This window comes from Salvelinus sp. IW2-2015, linkage group LG36 (assembly GCF_002910315.2).
Source record: "Salvelinus sp. IW2-2015 linkage group LG36, ASM291031v2, whole genome shotgun sequence".
NCBI lineage: Eukaryota > Metazoa > Chordata > Actinopteri > Salmoniformes > Salmonidae > Salvelinus > Salvelinus sp. IW2-2015.
Window position 1 is genome coordinate 24212687 of NC_036875.1, and position 17820 is coordinate 24230506.

The 17820-nt window shown below is 41.9% G+C and overlaps 1 protein-coding gene across 2 annotated transcripts; it reads left to right on the forward strand.

The window, feature by feature from the left end:
• The first annotated feature begins 875 nt into the window (after window positions 1-875).
• On the forward strand, window positions 876-8028 carry LOC111959906 (FA complementation group B). 2 transcript variants are annotated; one of them, XM_023981751.2, is made up of 9 exons: window positions 876-1458; window positions 1660-1877; window positions 1952-2107; window positions 2260-2352; window positions 2537-2665; window positions 2821-2984; window positions 5962-6374; window positions 6611-6851; window positions 7083-8028. In XM_023981751.2, the coding sequence occupies exons 1-9, from the start codon at window positions 951-953 to the stop codon at window positions 7498-7500; spliced, it is 2340 nt and encodes a 779-aa protein (XP_023837519.1). In that variant the 5' UTR covers window positions 876-950; the 3' UTR covers window positions 7501-8028. The 2 variants fall into 2 exon arrangements, with proteins under 2 accessions (XP_023837519.1, XP_023837518.1); XM_023981750.2 differs by having other exon boundaries at window positions 876-1877.
• The last annotated feature ends 9792 nt before the right edge of the window (window positions 8029-17820 follow it).

The window sequence follows — 17820 nt, forward strand, 5'->3', positions numbered from 1 at the left end:
ACGTAAACAATAGTTTATCATTGGTGCTTTCAAGACAACAGGGAATTCAGAAAAAACAAGGTCAAATCATGACGTCAGTGAACTTCAGGTCGTAAAATCGGAGCCCCAGAGATTCCATGTTGGATGACCCGTTCAATACGATATTTCCCAGTCGGAGCTCGTTTTTTTTCTCCATGGTTCCCAGTAGTTATGAGCGCACTGAAATCGGAAGTCGGAGTTTTCCGAGTTACCAATTGTTTTGAGTGCGACAACTGTTCACGTGTATGTTGTTGGAAACAAGACTGGCTATCCCACAATGCAAAGTTTGTTACGTAATTGAACGCGTTAGATTTTGGTCACGTGCTTCGCCGGATGAGCGGCAAATGCGGACCACAATTTGTTGCAGGAAGTAGATGCAGAGGGTTGAGAACGTTATATGAGACTTGTATAACCTTATATATATATTATATATATATATATATTATATATATATCAACGTCAACTTATATGAACCATTTTGGTATTTGGCCATGAAACACTCCACCCATCTTCTACGCAGGCGACATGAATCAAGGGCACATTGACTGAGTGCTGGCGCGATGTTTTGACTGTGAATATTTGATAGCTAACTAACGTTATTTGACAAACTTTTGCCCCATTACTGCAGATAAGCATCACCGGTTCATCTTTCATAATTGTATCGCGAAATCACGTAGCTAGCTAGTTAACTACATGTTTGTTCGGTGCAAGTTTGGGGTTTAGTGCAAGTAAGTTAACTAGCTAACGTTACAGTAACTGGCTACTATAACTACAGTACACCAGCTGAGCATTTCAGTCAGCTGATTAAGCTAATTTAGCTTGTTAGACAAGCTAAACTCAACTAGAGTCATGTGCATATACTTTTCAGGTGACGAAGAGGGGACACAGATGACACCTGCTGAACTCATCCTACTGTGGATAAAAGTATCACAATGACACATGACAGTCCCAAACACACGAAGCTGCTCTCCTTCCATGGTGATATTCTCACATTTCAGTGCAAACTCTCCTATCCCAGAGATGGTGAAAGTCGAAGAGGATCAGAATTGGCTTTCAGCAGACTGACATTTCAACGGGATGGCTGCACTTTCTTAAAGGGGAATGGTGGTATGGCCGTCATCAACAGAAAGAGTTCATCTAATGTTGATATAGTGGCATGCACCTTTGCCCTACATGTGAAAAACAGAGTCACTTCGCCATGCATTTTACTGATACAGAGCAAGAAGGGAGATGTCTTCAAGTACAGCCTTCTCACTCTGAGCAGCTCAAATAGATTAGAGCCACATATGGAGTTTAAACTGCCATACCGAATGAAAGACAATGTTACTATCTTGCAAGGCCCTACTGTATTATGGAGCCATGCAGGTATTGTCTTCTACACATCACTGCAGGCAGGTGAAGTTAGACAAATACCTATCAAGCTCTCTCTGAATTGTATTGGTGAGTTTCCCCTCAACAAAAGAAAAATATTCATACTAGGTTACCAAACACAATCAAAAGAATGTCTGAAAGATCAGTTGGACGCTCCAGGCAGGAGCAAAACCATGGGGTATTTTGTAGAGGATGGACAAGTATTTAATGCAGATCTGATCTTACCTCATGCCTATAGTTCCATCACACAGTGTGTATTTGTGATCTCAGCTGAAGAGGTGAACAGTGTGTTGAAATCAACTGTGGTGGCAGCGACCAGTAAAAAGCAGTTGGTGTATTTTGAGAACGGCATTCCCAGAGAGGTATGTCTGCTTCCCTTTGAAGAACCTCAACACATTCAGATGGTCAACACTGGACGCAATGGATGTCTGTTTGCCATCTATTTCAACGATGGACAAGTCTGTGCAGTGTGGAAAGATACTTTTCAGGTATTGTTATGCTATTTTGGGTGAGCTATCATGCTTACTGTATAATTCTCATGGCCCTGTTCTGTCTCCCACAGGTAGCATCATGCTGGTCAGGTGTGAGCTCCCTACATGTGGATGACTTTTTGAGCTGTGGAACAGATCAGATGCTGCTGGTCTTTGGAAGCCAGAGCCCTCCTGTGGATCCAGTGGATCTTTTCCTCATCACAGATCTCTGCGGGACAACCTATTCTGTGAGACACTACTATTTGTTCTTCCTTACCAGTTTTATAACACCCAACTTATACCCCTAAATGTTGTATGTAACAAAGTTCATATCCAGTGTTTTGTAAACCAAATGCCTAAAGGTACCATTCTGATCTTTAAAGATTGTTGTGTGTTTCAGCATGGACAGGAGAGCAGTGAAGGACAGCAGGCATCTGACACGGCTCAGGAGAACTACCTCCTAACTGTCCAAGCTCTACAGTCCAGACTACAGGTATATTATTACATTCAGGAGAACAACATCACAGCTGTTATTCTGTAGGTGTGTATTTGGGTGCTAATGAGAACAATGCGTCAATTATTAAGCAGTTGTCATGTTTGGTGTGTATTGTCCAGATGCAACGATATTCCAGTTTATCCAACATGTTGCTATTTTCCACTATGTTGTGTTTCTTTAGAGTGGCCTGACCTTGCTCCAGGATTTTCAGAGCGATGTGAGGGTGAAGGAGAGGGTTCTACGCCAGTCAGTCCAAGCCCTCACAGACCTGGTCTCAGGAAGAGAACACATTCTCACCCAGACAGAGCAGGTGATTGTCAATAGCCTAGTCATGCTTATCTTTCTTACATTATCATGATCTTTCTCACATTATCATGATCTTTCTTACATGACAATTCAATATATGCCAGATGTATGTAACTGTTATCATATTGGTGTTGATGGTAGTCTTTGATCCTCTAACAGGAAGGCCTTGTTTCTCTATGGGATGATGAGCCAGAGGACGAGGCCATTCATGAGAAGAGGCAGGTTATGCCAGTGGTGCCACCACCTCTAGTGGACAATCTTTGGCACCGTGTCATTGAAGACCGCTTGATTGTGGGCGTGATACTATCCACAGAGAGTGCCATGTAAATATACTTCTCTCTCTATATCAGTTGATATTTTCACTGTCAGGTGAGCTCGTTTGAGAGCCCTATGAACATTGCATCTTATTTTCCTCAGTTACGTATCATTGAACATCAATTGTTAGTAGTTAATTTTGGCACTTCTAATTTTATTGATATCTTTTTAATTTTATGGAGCTGAGGGCATGCCTATGGTAATGATAGCGGCAGTGTTAAAGTAATGATAGTATGTGTTAATGGGCTCAGTCAAGCATGGATCCTGCCTGGTGAAAGCCACTGACCAGATGTTAGATCCCACAGTGGCTGACCAGATTTCTTTACCTACCAACAAGAGCAATTCCCCAAACCAAAAGACAGAGATAAAAAAGTAAAAAAAGCCAGAATATTGATCTTTAAATCCACTCACTTAAATCACACCCGAAAGATAATGTTTCCTCTCCGGACATTTGTCTCACTAGCTAGGTTTCAATCCAATTGGTGACAAATATTGTAAAATCTGCATATGCGCAAAACAATATGAGCATTTTCACATCAAAGATGTGGTTTCATCCAATTGACTTTTTGTGGACAAAAGGCAGTGATGACTTAATGCACATAAATTACTTTTGCGGTTAAATTCCCATGTACCGAGAGAGAGAAAAAAAAGGTTTCCATCGCATTTTCAATTCTACTGATGATTTTGTCACAAAAAATGTTGCCTTTTTAAATAGCGAATGTTCCCACTCTGGCCTTGGCACGTGCGCTCTAGCAACAGCTTACACATATAGTGCAGGTATAGCCTACATCAGTGGTTCCAAACCTTTGTCCGTTACTGTACCACCAACTGAATTTTGCTCTGCTAGGGGTTACCCCCTCGTGCATTTTACCAGTAGTCCAATGGTCTTGAATCTTCTCAAGTACCCCTTGGTTGGGAATCTCTGGCCTACATGATAAGATTATTATTATTATGTCAAACGACAGCCAAGCATAGATCATAATGTCACCAGAATATTGGAAAAGAGCATCAAGCTCATCGCTGTGTACTTTCACCACCCTGTGAACTTCATAATTTATTTAATGTGTAGCTTAATAAACTGCATGCTTTCCTGAGTTGTAGTGAGAGGACCACACAACATATCGCGTGACTCCAATTTTACTTCGATATGATGGTTATTGTATCAATATGTGCGCATAAAGGTGTTTCCACCACCATTTCTTGCAAAATTAATTGTACCGATACAAAAAGATTCCATCTTGTCTAGCGTATTTTGGTTTGTCGTCCCTCGCATAAAAAGTGAGATGGAAACCTGGTTAATATCACAGAACTTATACAACTTAGATCATGATTGCATTGATGAGGACATATAGCAAACAAAAGTAACATTTACATTTACATTTACATTTAAGTCATTTAGCAGACGCTCTTATCCAGAGCGACTTACAAATTGGTGCATTCACCTTATGACATCCAGTGGAACANCCACTTTACAATAGTGCATCTAAATCTTTTAAGGGGGGGGGGGGGTCAGAAGGATTACTTTATCCTATCCTAGGTATTCCTTGAAGAGGTGGGGTTTCAGGTGTCTCCGGAAGGTGGTGATTGACTCCGCTGTCCTGGTGTTGCTGTTTATGCCTGTGAAGTGCACTCAAAGCAAGACTGAAGGGGATATCAATAATGTCTTCCCTTCCACCCAGTTGCCTTGCCTCAGCCTCCTGTAGAAGAGCTACTATTAGGAGCCAGTCTTACTCTCTCGGGCGATAACTCTCCAGACTTTGAGAAATTACTCTACAGCAGCCACATGCCTATCTGGTCACCATGGCAACATACTCTCCAACAGCCCTCAGAGCGATTTCTGTGGGAGCGCAGAGCAATCAAGAGTCCAAGTTGCGCCACCTGTTTTGTTTTAACTTGGGCGCATGTCTTGAGGATGGAGAATATCATCCTTATGGTGGAATTGCTTGGGGGCCCTCAGTGCTGCTGCTGTGGGTTAACATGGTACTGGTACAGCTCAAGTAGTACATAGGCTCTCCAGACAGTTTGAGATCACTCATCTGTTTGTTCTTTCACACGTTCTTTTGGTCTTTCATTTATTCACTCACTCACTTCATTAATGCTAAATGTATTTGATTCCCTGTGCGGCAGCCTACTGTGTCCAAGTGATTGTTACTGACGTGTTATACACTGAACAAAATTATAAACACAACATGTAAATTGTTGGTCCCTTGTTTCATGAGCTGAAATTAAAGATCCCAGAAATGTTCCATACACACGAGAAGCTTATTTCTCGAAAATATTGTGCACAAATTTGTTTACATCCCTGTTAGTGAGTGTTTCTCCTTTGCCAAGATAATCCATCCACCTGACAGGTGTGGCATATGAAGAAGCTGATTAAACAGAATTATCATTACACATGTGCACCTTGTGCTGGGGACAGTAAAAGGACACTGATGTGCAGTTTTGTCACACAACACAATGCTAAAGATGTCTCAAGTTTTGAGGGAGCGTGCAATTGGCATGCTGACTGCAGGAATGTCCACCAGAACTGTTGCCAGAGAATTTAATGTTCATTTCTCTACCATAAGCCGCCTCAACATCGTTTTAGAGAACTTAGCAGTACTTCCAACCGGCCTCACAACCGCAGACCACGTGTATGGCGTCATGTGGGCGAGTGGTTTCTGTCAATGTTGTGAAGAGTGCCCCATGGTGGGGTCATGGTATGGGCAGGCATAAGCTACGAACACAATTGCATTTTATCAATGGCATTTTTAATGCACAGAAATACCAATGACATGCTCCTGAGGCTCATTGTGAGGCCTGTTTATTTTAAGGTATCTGTGACCAACAGATGCATATCTGTATTCCCAATCATTTGAAATCCATAGATTAGGGGCCTAATTTATTTATTTCAATTTACTGATTTCCTCATATGAACTGTAACTTCGTAAAATATTTGATATTGTTGCGTTTTCTATTTTTGTTCAGTATATATTTTTGTTCCAGCTCAGCAGAGAGTGTTACTTTATCCATCCTGAGAGAGAGAGGCCAGAGCCAGACGCCTGCGGTCATCCAGACCCACAGCCAAGCTTCCTGGTTCCCCACACCCAGCCCCTCTACACCCAGCCCCTCGTCTCCCTACTCTCACCCAGAGCCAGCGGCTAAGAGGAGCAGGCGGGCCGGTGCCAGCGGAGCCCGTGCCACACACCGACTGGCAGTGACCGCTGTGACTGACCTGACCCCTCTGCTGACCTCTGGCAGTGTCAAATGCCCCATTATGCTCCATTACGTCCACAGACAGGGATCTTCGGCCTCTGTAACCGCTCCAGGACCATCAGTGGTCCAGTGCGGTCAAATCCAAGTTGATATTCAGGTCAAACACCACCCCCAGCTGATGACCAACAGTCAACTCACAACAGGTAAAACTGTGACACTTTATATCAGTGGATGGTCAATAAGTAAGAGCTCTGTAAGTCCCTGTATGATAATTGATAGTCATTTGTGTATGCAGTTAAAGACAATATGTGGACATCTTCACATGTCTTTTCTTAACAGTATAATAGTGTTGCTTACTCATTGAATAAACAGTTAATACAGTATGTATGTAGTGTGTTCACTGTTTTATTGCATTCTATTTTCTTTCCTGTCTCTCTAGATGAGGCTAGAGAAGACCTACTTAGCCTATTGGCTGTGCTGGATGCCTGGACCTTCCTGATCCACTCCCCTGACCACACCCTGTGTGATGTGGCTGGCTGGATCCAGACAAGCATGCCCTGTGAGAGGCTAGAGATCAGCCCACACTACCTACTGGCCAATCCTGCTGGGCCATCTGCTGTCATGCTGTTTCACTGGCAACACAAAACACCTTTCCTGGGAGAATTATCCGTCCACTGCAGGTAGCTAATCTTTGCTTACAATGCCGTTTGATATGTTCAACGAATTAGGAAATTATCCACGAGTGATTTAAATTACTTAGTGGTGGGCCATGCATGAATGTTCCTTAATCTAAATATACTGGAACATTTAATGGTGCTGTAATATTTCAATGGTATAGTGCGTTTCGATACAGATAAAACACAAATAATATATATATCTCTCATGATATTTACATAATTGTTCACCTGTAGCCAGTTCAAGGTGCTGCAGTTCCTCGACTCCCTGTTTGGTTTCCTGCCAGCATCCTGCTCTATCCTGCACCTCAGACAGGGGGGAGGAGACGGGACGGCACCACGACTGGCTCATTCCCTGGAGAAAGAGGTACTGTCACTCAAACAGGGCGTGTTGTCTTTGCTCCATGGCGAGGAAGAGGAGATGGAGGAGGCGAAGAAGAGCAGTGGAGTGAAGAAGATGGAGCACCCTGATCCAGGCTCTGCTGAGGGACTCCAGAGGTGCAGGGAGGAGTGGCAGCGGGACAGGGAGAGGAGCAGGAGGCTGTTGAGCCCCCTGGTGGGCGTGGAGCGCTATCGCAGGTTGACCCAGAGCCTAACCCAGGTACAGCTGGAAGGAGATGTAGCCGCCCTCCTAGAGACACAGACACTAATTTAGGCTTGCAATGCATGGACATGCACACTCAGTGGCCAGCCCAGATTCTTCGGTTCATGGGAACGTAGCTCAATTGGTATCAAGGGACCTAACGGGTGCCAGGAAAACATTCCCCACACCATTATACCACCGCCACCAGCCTGTACCGTTGACACCAGGCAGGATGGGGCCATGGACTCATGCTATTTACGCCAAATCCTGCCATCAGCATGACGCAACAGGAACCGGGATTAGTCGGACCAGGCAAAGTTCTTCCACTCTTCAGTTGTCCAGTGTTGGTGATCGAGTGCCCACTGGAGCCACTTCTTGTTTTTAGCTGATCGGAGAGGAACCCGGTGTGGTCGTCTGGTGCAATGGCCCATCTGTGACGAGTACCGACAAGTTGTTCATTCCGAGATGCCGTTGTTAGCTCGCACGATTCTTGCCGTTCTCATTTGACCTCTCATCAACAAGCTGTTTTCGCCCACAGGACTGCCGCTCACTGGATGTTTTTTGTTTGTCGCACCATTCTCGGTTAACCCTAGACACTGTTGTTTCTGAGATACTGGAACCGATGCGCCTGGCACCGATGCGCCTGGCACTGACGATCATTACACGCTCTCATACCACGTCTCTCATACCACGTATCTTAGATCACTCGTCTTAGATCACTCGTTTTGCCCATTCTAATGTTCAATCGAACAGTATCTGAATGCCTCGATACCTGTCTGCCTGCTTTGTGGCCGTGGCTTGCTATACGTGACTCACTGTCTGTAGGAGCGAACCATTTTCGTGAATGGGGTGGTGTACCTCATAAACTGGCCACGGTAGTGCAGTAGTTCTTTTTTATTTCTATGCCTTCTACAGGATTGTATGGTTACCTTCTTTTGGTTTCTAATATTCTGTATGTTCCTGTTATCAATGAAATGTTAAGATTCAGTCCAGATGATCACTGTCTTATGCCATGTTGAACTGAGTGCTACCTTATGCGTTGTCATTGGTAATGAGAAGTTACAAACCTGAGATGCAATTCACCCTATAGGTTACTGTAATTATTATGTTAATCTCTCATACTGTAAACCTGTCTGTACCTATAGTTCCTCAGATGTACGGTCCATTAAAAAAAGTATTCATACCCCTCGACTTATTCCACAATTTGTTACAACCTGAATTCAAAATTGATTAAATGTTTTGTTTCATCCATCTACACTCTATAATGACAAAGTGAAAACGTTCTGAGAAATTGTTTCAAATGTATTAAATACTGAAATCTCATTTACTTAAATATCTCTCTTTGTCAATACATATTAGAATCACCTTTCGCAGTGATTACATCTGTGAGTCTCTCTGCGTAAGTCTCTAAGAGCTTTCCACACCTGGAATGTACAATATCTGCCCATTTTATTATTTTCTAAATTCTTCAAGCTTGTTCTTCATTTAAGTCAGCCTTGATGGGGTGGAGCATTGCTCTCTCTACAGTAGTTTCTGTTTCGAGAAGGGGCTCAGCCTAATCGGTTATTTACTTGTCGCTTCACAACAAGTAAATAGTTTCACTTCCTTTTATTAGCACCTCTAAACCAATGGTGCTTTATTTCTACTGAAGTAGCAGAACAGCAGCACAAAATGTTTTGTTAGAGCCTGAATTAATAATGGACAAAATAAATAACAAACATCTCATCCATCTAAACACAATACCCCATAATGACAGTTAAAAAAAAATAAAAAAATGTTTGAAATGTTTCTTATTTACATAAGAATTCACACCCCTGAGTCAATGCATGTTAGAATAACCTTTGGCAGTAATTACAGCTGTGAGTCTTTCTGGCTAGGTCTCTAAGAGATTTGCACATCTGGATTGTACAATCATTGCCCATTATTTTCAGAATTCTTCAAGCTCTGTCAAATTTGTTGTAGGTCATTGCTAGACAACAACTTTCAAGTCTTGACAGATTTTCAAGCAGATTTAAGTCAAAACTGTAACTCGCCCACTCAGGATCATTTGCTCTCTTCTTGGTATGCAACTCCAGTGTAGATTTGCCCTTATGTTTTAGGTTACTGTCCTTCTGAAAGGTGAATTCATCTCCCAGTGGTACAGCACACTGAACCAGGCTTTCCTGTATAATTTTGGCTGTGCTTAGCTCCGTTTTCTTTTTTGTCCTGAAACTACCTAGTCCTTAATGATTACAAGCATACCCATAACATGATGCAGCCACCACTATGCTTGAAAATATGGAGAATGGTACTCAGTAATGTTGTATTGGATTTGCCCCAAACATAAGGTATTCAGGACAAAAAGTGACTTGTTTTGCCACTTTTTTTCCCAGTATTACTTTATTGCAATATTTGTGTTCTGTACCATCTTCCTTTTCACACTGTCAATTGGGTTAGTATTGTGGAGTAACTACAATGTTGTTGATCCATCCTCAGCCATTTAAACTCTGTAACTGTTTTAAAGTTACCATTAGCCTCATGGTGAAATCCCTGAGCTGTTTCCTTCCTCTCCAGCAACTGAGTTAGGAAGGATGCCTGTATCTTTGTAGTGACTGGGTGTATTGATACACCATCCAAAGTGTAATAACTTCACCTTGCTCAAAGGGAGATTCAATGTCTGCTTTTTTGTTTGTTTGTGAGGCATTGGAAAACATCCGTGGTCTTAGTTTGAAATTCACTGCTCGACTGAGGGACATTACAATTATCTGTATGTGTGGGGTACAGAGATGAGGTAGTCATTCAAAAATCATGTATAACACTATTGTTACACACAGTGAGTCCATACAACTTATGACTTAAGCTAGTTTTTATTACTGAACTTATTTAGGTTTGCCATAAGAGGTTGAATAATACTATTTTTATTATTATTATTTTGTATAAAAAAACCATCTAAACAATATTCCACTTTGACATTATGGGGTAGTGTGTGTGGGCCAGTGACAAATATATGTTTAGTCCCTTTCAAATTCAGGCTGTAGCACAGCAAAATGTGGAAAAAATTGAGTTGTGAATACGTTCTGAAGGCACTGTATGAATGTGTGCGCGTGTGAATGTATGTCTCCCTTGGACCACCTCCTGTGCTTCACACCTCTAATCTGTGTGTAATAGCTACTCCTCTCTCCCCTCAGACCGGCAGCCTGTGAAACACTGTGCTGCTGCTGTGCTCACTGGGAGAGACGGGCTTCTTACTCTGATCTGAAGTGTGAGACACTGTGTGTTCAGAATGAAACTTTAGGAGGTAACGGGATGGCAAAGGTCTACACCTGCCTCCCTGGTTAGAAGCTGAGAAATCTTTGTGTCTGTTCCCGTTATGGCTCAGTTATGTTTTCTGTAAGACGCTATAAAATAAATCCATCTTGGATATTGTCTTGTGTTGACCAAATGTAGTACAGTTACTATGTGTGCTCAAACAGCAGCTTTCCTATGAGTCCTCATCCCAGGCACCACACCTTTAGTTTGACTAAAGGTGTGGTGAGACGAATGGTGTAGTTCTACCAAGTTTTTGGCCCCTAGTTTTACGAAGTTCGCCCCTGGAGGACCCTAGGATGGGGATGTGCCGTTTTGGTTCTCGTAAAGTCAGATCGCGACACAGCAGCTCCTGTCTGTGGCACACTGTCTGACCAGAGAAATTCCACTTTTCTCTCTCTTTCACCACAATGCTATCTGTGCTCCAATGCCTAAGGCTGTTATTGGATCCAGGGCTCTTGGACTCACTGTCACAATACTTTTTGTCTAGAAAACATAATTGGAGAACATTGTTGTAGGCACTCTTTGTTTTCACTGTCATGGGATTCTTTGAAAAATAATAAAAATAAAAAGCCATGCAATTCAAATGATTCAGCTTTGAACCTGTTTTGTGAGAACTGTATCATCTGGTGATACCTGCCATTTGCGTTTTGTTCTGCTGTCTGTCTTTTTCACAACAATCACACTAATTCACACCTTCGGCCTCTCCTTCAAACACACACAGGTTTTTAGGTTTTCCTCTGGGGTTAGGTATACAGCGCCTGCACTGAGGCACCTGCTCGATTTGTTATGGTATCAGCTGGGGATGGTTTTCTGCCTGGAGGCCTCTTCAAACCTCACTGCCTGGCAGGCTGAGGGGAATGCATTGGGATTTGTTTTGTCATCCCATTATTGCAAGCTAACTTTCGTTAAGTTTGAGAAGGATGACTGCAGGGCATCTGCCCTCGATCCACAGAAGTGTTTATCAGAATGAAGAATGTGGTTCCTGACAGAGGAATGTCATCAGGTGCCATTGCAGACGAGGAGCAGACATGAAGCTTGCATATGCAACTTCTCCGAAGCCAAAATATACTGAACAAAAATATAAATGTAACATGCAACAATTTTAAAGATTTTACTGAGTTAGTTCACAAGGAAATCATTTAATTTAAATAAATTAAATAGGCCCTAATCTATGGATTTTACATGACTGGGAATACAGAAATGCATCTGTTCGTCACATATACCTTAAAAAAAGGTAGGGGCATGGATCAGAAAACCAGTCAGTATCTCCTTTGCATTGAGTTGATCAGGCTGTTGATTGTGGCCTCTGGAATGTTGTCCCACTCCTCTTCAGTTGCTGGATATGATGTGATGGTGGCAGATGAATGGCACAGCAATGGGTACTCAGGATCTCGTTAGTGTCTCTGTGCATTCAAATTGCCATCGGTAAAATGTAATTGTGTTTGTTGTCTATAGCTTATGCCTGCCTGCCCATACCATTACCCCACCGCCACCGTGGGGCACTGTTCACAACGGTGACATCAACAAACCGCTCGCCCAAACGACGCCATACACGTGGTCTGCGGTTGTGAGGCTGGTTGGACGTACTGCCAAATTCATTGGTAACAGCTCTGGTGGACGTTCATGCAGTCAGCATGCCAATTGTACGCTCCCTCAAAACGTGAGAGATCTGGCATTGTGTTGTGAAAAAACTGCACATTTGAGAGTGGCCTTTTATTGTCCCCAGCACAAGGTGCACCTATGTAATGATCCTGCTGTTTAATCGGCTTCTTGATATGTCCCATCTGGATTATCTTGGCAAAAAAGAAATGCTCACTAACAGGGATGTAAACAAATTGGTGCACACAATTTGAGAAAAATAAGCTTTTTGTGCATATGGAAAGTTTCTGGGATCTTTTATTTCAGCTCATGAAACATGGGACTAACACTTACATGTTGCGTTTAATATTTTTGTTCAGTGTAGTTTGAAGGTTATTATAGGGCAATTCTGCCACTTTTCAAACTCATCTCCAGCACCATACCAGAGTCTATATATGTGAAAATGGCACGTTTCTATGATCTGTGGTTAAAAAGATAAGAAGAAAGGTCCCAGAAAAACTGCTTTTCAAAATCTGCAATGAGTCCAGAGGGAGGGTATCTCCTTTCTCCACACGTCACTCCGAATCTCGTAGTGTTTGAAAATCACTGTTTTTAAAATGTCATCAGGTAGAACTTTTTCACTTTTTTTCCCTACAAAATGTAGATATGAGCTGTTTTCACATATGTAGACACTGGTATTGTTCTGGATATGAAAATTTGCTTGAAAAGTGGTGGAATTAGCCTTAAAGACATGAAGGCAATTTGCCAGTCATTCCAGATTTAAATCCGTTGACAAGACAACATGTAGCCTAGTTTCCATCTTGTACAGTTTTTTGGAATTCTTATGTTGCTGAACATGAATCACAATTTAATAATCTATTAAGGGACAAACAATCCCCAGATACTTGATTGACTGTTTCCAGAGGCATCATTGTGGTAATGTTAACACCAGCAATGATGAGTGTTGTTGGTGGAGAGAAGTCATTGTTTATGTTGATTCTGAGTGACAGGAGGTCAACCTTGATCGCTCTGCTCCTGGCTTGGTTAGTATAGCTATTGACTGAGGTTTCTTTCGCTGCAGGACTATGTCGCAGGTTGACGTTTATCGGGATGCATTTTGTCCTAGAGGCAGAGCTGAGAGATTTACACTAGATGGGCCAGTTGCAAAGTCAAAATTGGCTAAATACGTACAAAAAAAATGCTTTTTGGTCTAAAGGATACTTAGGGATTTTGACATTAGGCCCTTTATCTAATTCCCCAGAGTTAGATGAACTACCATTTTTATGACTTTGTCCAGTATGAAGGAAGTTAGAAGTAGTTTCACAAACCAATGCCAACTAGCTTTAGCACAATGACTGAAAGTTTAAGGGCCTCATTGCCAAAATCACAAAGTATCCCTTTAATTTATGGTTAGGCATAAGGTCAGCAGTGTGGTTAAGGTTAGGGTTAGGTTTCAAATCAGATTGTGACTGTTTCTGTGCCAGCTAGTGACTACCCTCCAGTACATGAGTCATCCCAATAAATGCCTGTGACTGTGTCAAATCTATGTGGAAATACATAGGCTTATTGATTACAATAGAGAAGTAGGCACAACTATACCAAGTGTCTCTACATTGAAGATGTATTTCGACTTCACCTTGACTAGTAGTCGCGGAAGTACTCTCTCACCCTGTGTTTCTTATGCAGATAGTCTAAAAAATAAATACTCTTAAAAGCGCTTCCCAGTAATGTGTTTGAATGGAACCATCACAGACACTTTTAAAGTAGACCTCAGACGTAAATCCCAATTGCGTTACTTTATCAAATATCAATCATGTATTATGGTATTTGTTCAATTTAGCGACTCCCCTGTGTTCTTTCCTTATCACATCCTAACACATTTATATTAGTTTCTGATTTGACTACTTCTTCTGACTGATGGGACATGCCTGACTCAGTCAAAGTGTAGGGTTGCTCAGTCTAATTCCTCTAATTGTACATGTCCCATTAGGAGCATAAACAGTGTTTATCAGTTCTCGTTAGAAACCATATCTCTGAGCAGTACAACTCTGTGATTAGAAAGGGATATTTATTTATGCACTTTGGAGTAGGGATTTAGAATGACAGAATCGTTGTGCTTTGAAAAATTCCTAAGAGCAGGTAAACCAGTCTTGGAAGGCCTGGAGGGGAATCGAAGCCTCTAAAGGTGGGAATTGAATTGACATTAAGTGGTTTTGGTAGTTAGTTTGTATAGACTTGGGGGGGCTGTTTTGCTGTTCCAGGCAGAATAATGGGTTAACATTGGTTTGAGTTGGATGACAATGATAATAGCTTTGTTGTGGTCATCTATAAGGCTGGTTTAATCACTGGAATAACATAAAACAGTTTTCATTTGTCAAAATATTCATCTCCCAGCCTTTTAAAGAGGAGAAAGACAAAATATATTCTGTGACAAAATGATCCACCAGTTTTCAAACTCAATCAATCCCCACTTTCCCCACACACTGGCCTTTCCATTTCTGTGCAGTTGCTATGGAAACCCTGTAATTTCTTTTTTTCTCCCTCCCAGACCGTCTAGAAGCCTAATGAACGATTGGAAGTCGTATTTCCTCTCTGAGACAATTAAGATGCTATCTATTTTTACACTTTATTCTGAAAATAATTGTATTTTTTTATAAGCTGTCACTGACTGGCTATTTCAATAAGACTGCATCCTTGCCTTTTAGACCAATAATGAACAGTGACGTAAAGTGTCACCTACAGTAAATGGGAGGTATTATTTGTAGACTATTAACATTATGAATCAGTTTAGAATCCTGATGTGAAACACTCAACCACAGTTGTATGCATTATTTTGCTTGGATAGAGTCAATCATCTCCAATAACACACTTTGTGTTGGATGTGGCTCAACGTTGATCTCTCACATTCATTTCCAGCATGGTAATAAGGTCCAGTGAATTAACTAGTGGGAAAGGTAAGTCCAGTATACAGTAGAGCAATGTTATCTTTTCTGTCTAATTAAGATGATTCACATGGTCATTTGGTGTCAGGGAGCATAACATGATTCTCTCTGGGCAGCAGTGATTTCCATGATTTTCACATTAAACAACTTCGGAGACAATTGCACTGAGTGGAGACCGTTTAGGAGGTGCTACCACTTAGCCCCAGGTGTATGTCTAATAGAATGTTTTTGCCGTGGCAGTGAAGCCACTCTGGCATTTTCTATTCAGGTGGTGTCCACACGGGTAAACGCTACCTGCTGTGATGTCTCGCCAACACACCGTGAGGTCCATTATCCTACATTAGCGGAAGCCCGCTGTCGCCCCAGGTCTGTGTCACACGGCGCGACCTGGATAGAGAGAGAGCCCAGCCAGGCTTCAGCAGTCACCCTGAGTCATTGGCCAGGTAAGAAGAAAGGACAGTTGTTGTTTTTTCTCCTCTAACGTTGTCCCAAGTCACCATAGAGATGTCTGTGCTGTCTGTTTTTCTAGATTTTTCTTGGTTGGTCTCTAATCATTATTTATGGGTAATGATTCCCTGTTGCCATCCCACTAGAAATATTGAACTCTGTAGTCTGCATCATACTTCTTCTAAAATGTGATCAGCTAGTTCCATACGGTACACATCATGTGAAGTTCTGACAGTCTGTTTGAAGATGGGACAACACACTACCATGATGAGGGAGATGGCAAATGTGGTGCACACTCAACTTTATTGATGTACAGTTTCTTAAACAACCTTTTTCAGAAACAGCATTAGTTTCCCCTAGGACTTCTTTCAGCAGCGGTGGCAGAGTAGGGGGGGGGGGTCTTCCTGCGGTGCGCGGGGATGAGATCTTCTGGGGAATACATCTATACATCTACATTGCGCCGCTGCTAAATGCATATAGGGGAAACACTGAGCATTCAAGAAAATACTTCCCTTGTATGTCAGGAGTGCAAGGACCAATAGCTGCTCGATACCATTGTGTTATGAGGATATCCTTCATAGTGGCAATACTGTATAGTATACAATGTTAACTGTAATACGTACTGCCCAAAGAGGGAATGCATTCAGCAGTCCTCAGAGGAATCTTAAGAAGTAGAATAGAAATCTCAGTATTTAGAAACATATCATCTGCCTTCATTACAATAAACGTTTCATTACAATTAAATCTACAAAACGTACAGCCCAACTCTAAATATTTATCTGTGATACAAACAAATTATTTGGCAAAAAGGGAATATTGAGTAGTGGGATATTGTCTGTGGGTCAGTAGTTTGTCATGTACCCTGTCATGTACCCTGTGTGGCATATTTAAGAATAGAACAAGAAGAAAATGAAATGCAAAAAATGGAGTTTGAAAATAGCGATGATACGTTGAATAATGAATTAGGTTAGATAACATGTATGTAATGATGATGACTTGATATAGAGTTGAAGTCGGAAGTTTACATACGCCTTAACCAAATACATTTAAACTCAATTTTTCACAATTCCTGACATTTAATCCTAGTAAAAATTCACTGTCTTAGGTCAGTTAGAATCACCACTTTATTTTAAGAATGTGAAATGAGAGAATGATTTATTTCCGCTTTTATTTCTTTCATCACATTCCCAGTGGGTCAGAAGTTTACATACACTCAATTAGTATTTGGTAGCATTACCTTTAAATTGTTTAACTTGGGTCAAACGTTTTGGGTAGCCTTCCACAAGCTTCCCACAATAAGTTGGGTGAATTTTGGCCCATTCCTCCTGACAGAGCTGGTGGTAACTGAGTCAGGTTTGTAGGCCTCCTTGCTCGCACACACTTTTTCAGTTCTGCCCACAACGTTTTATAGGATGAGGTCAGGGCTTTGTGATGGCCACTCCAATATCTTGACCCTGTTGTCCTTAAGCCATTTTCCACAACTTTGGAGTATGCTTGGGGTCATTGTCCATTTGGAAGACCCATTTGTGACCAAGCTTTAACTTCCTGACTGATGTCTTGAGATGTTGCTTCAATATATCCACATAATTTTCCTGCCTCATGATGCCATCTATTTTGTGAAGTGCACCAGTCCCTCCTGCAGCAAAGCACCCCCACAGCATGATGCTGCCACCCCCGTGCTTCACGGTTGGGATGGTGTTCTTCGCCTTGGCAAGCATCCCTTTTTCCTCCTAACAAAATGATGGTTATTATGGCCAAACAATTATATTTTTGTTTCATCAGACCAGAGGACATTTCTCCAAAAAGTGCGATCTTTGTCCCCATGTGCAGTTGCAAACAGTAGTCTGGCTTTTTATGGCGGTTTTGGAGCAGTGGCTTCTTCCTTGCTGAGCGGCCTTTCAGGTTATGTCGATGTAGGACTCGTTTTACTGTGGATATAGATACTTTTGTACCTGTTTCCTCCAGCATCTTCACAAGGTCCTTGCTGTTGTTCTGGGATTGATTTGCACTTTTCGCACCAAAGAACGTTCATCTCTAGAAGACAGAACGCATCTCCTTCCTGAGCGGTATGACGGCTGTGTGGTCCCATGGGTGTTTATACTTGCGTACATTGTTTTGTACAGATGAACGTGGTACC

What these genes read in the sequence shown, in the direction of transcription:
- LOC111959906 (XM_023981750.2), top strand. Translation starts at nt 951, where the DNA reads ATGACACATGACAGTCCCAAACACACGAAGCTGCTCTCCTTCCATGGT. An exon ending in TGTGGAAAGATACTTTTCAG is followed by an intron (nt 1,878 to 1,951) that starts GTATTGTTATGC and finishes TGTCTCCCACAG; the next exon opens with GTAGCATCATGCTGGTCAGG. An exon ending in CAACAGTCAACTCACAACAG is followed by an intron (nt 6,375 to 6,610) that starts GTAAAACTGTGA and finishes CTGTCTCTCTAG; the next exon opens with ATGAGGCTAGAGAAGACCTA.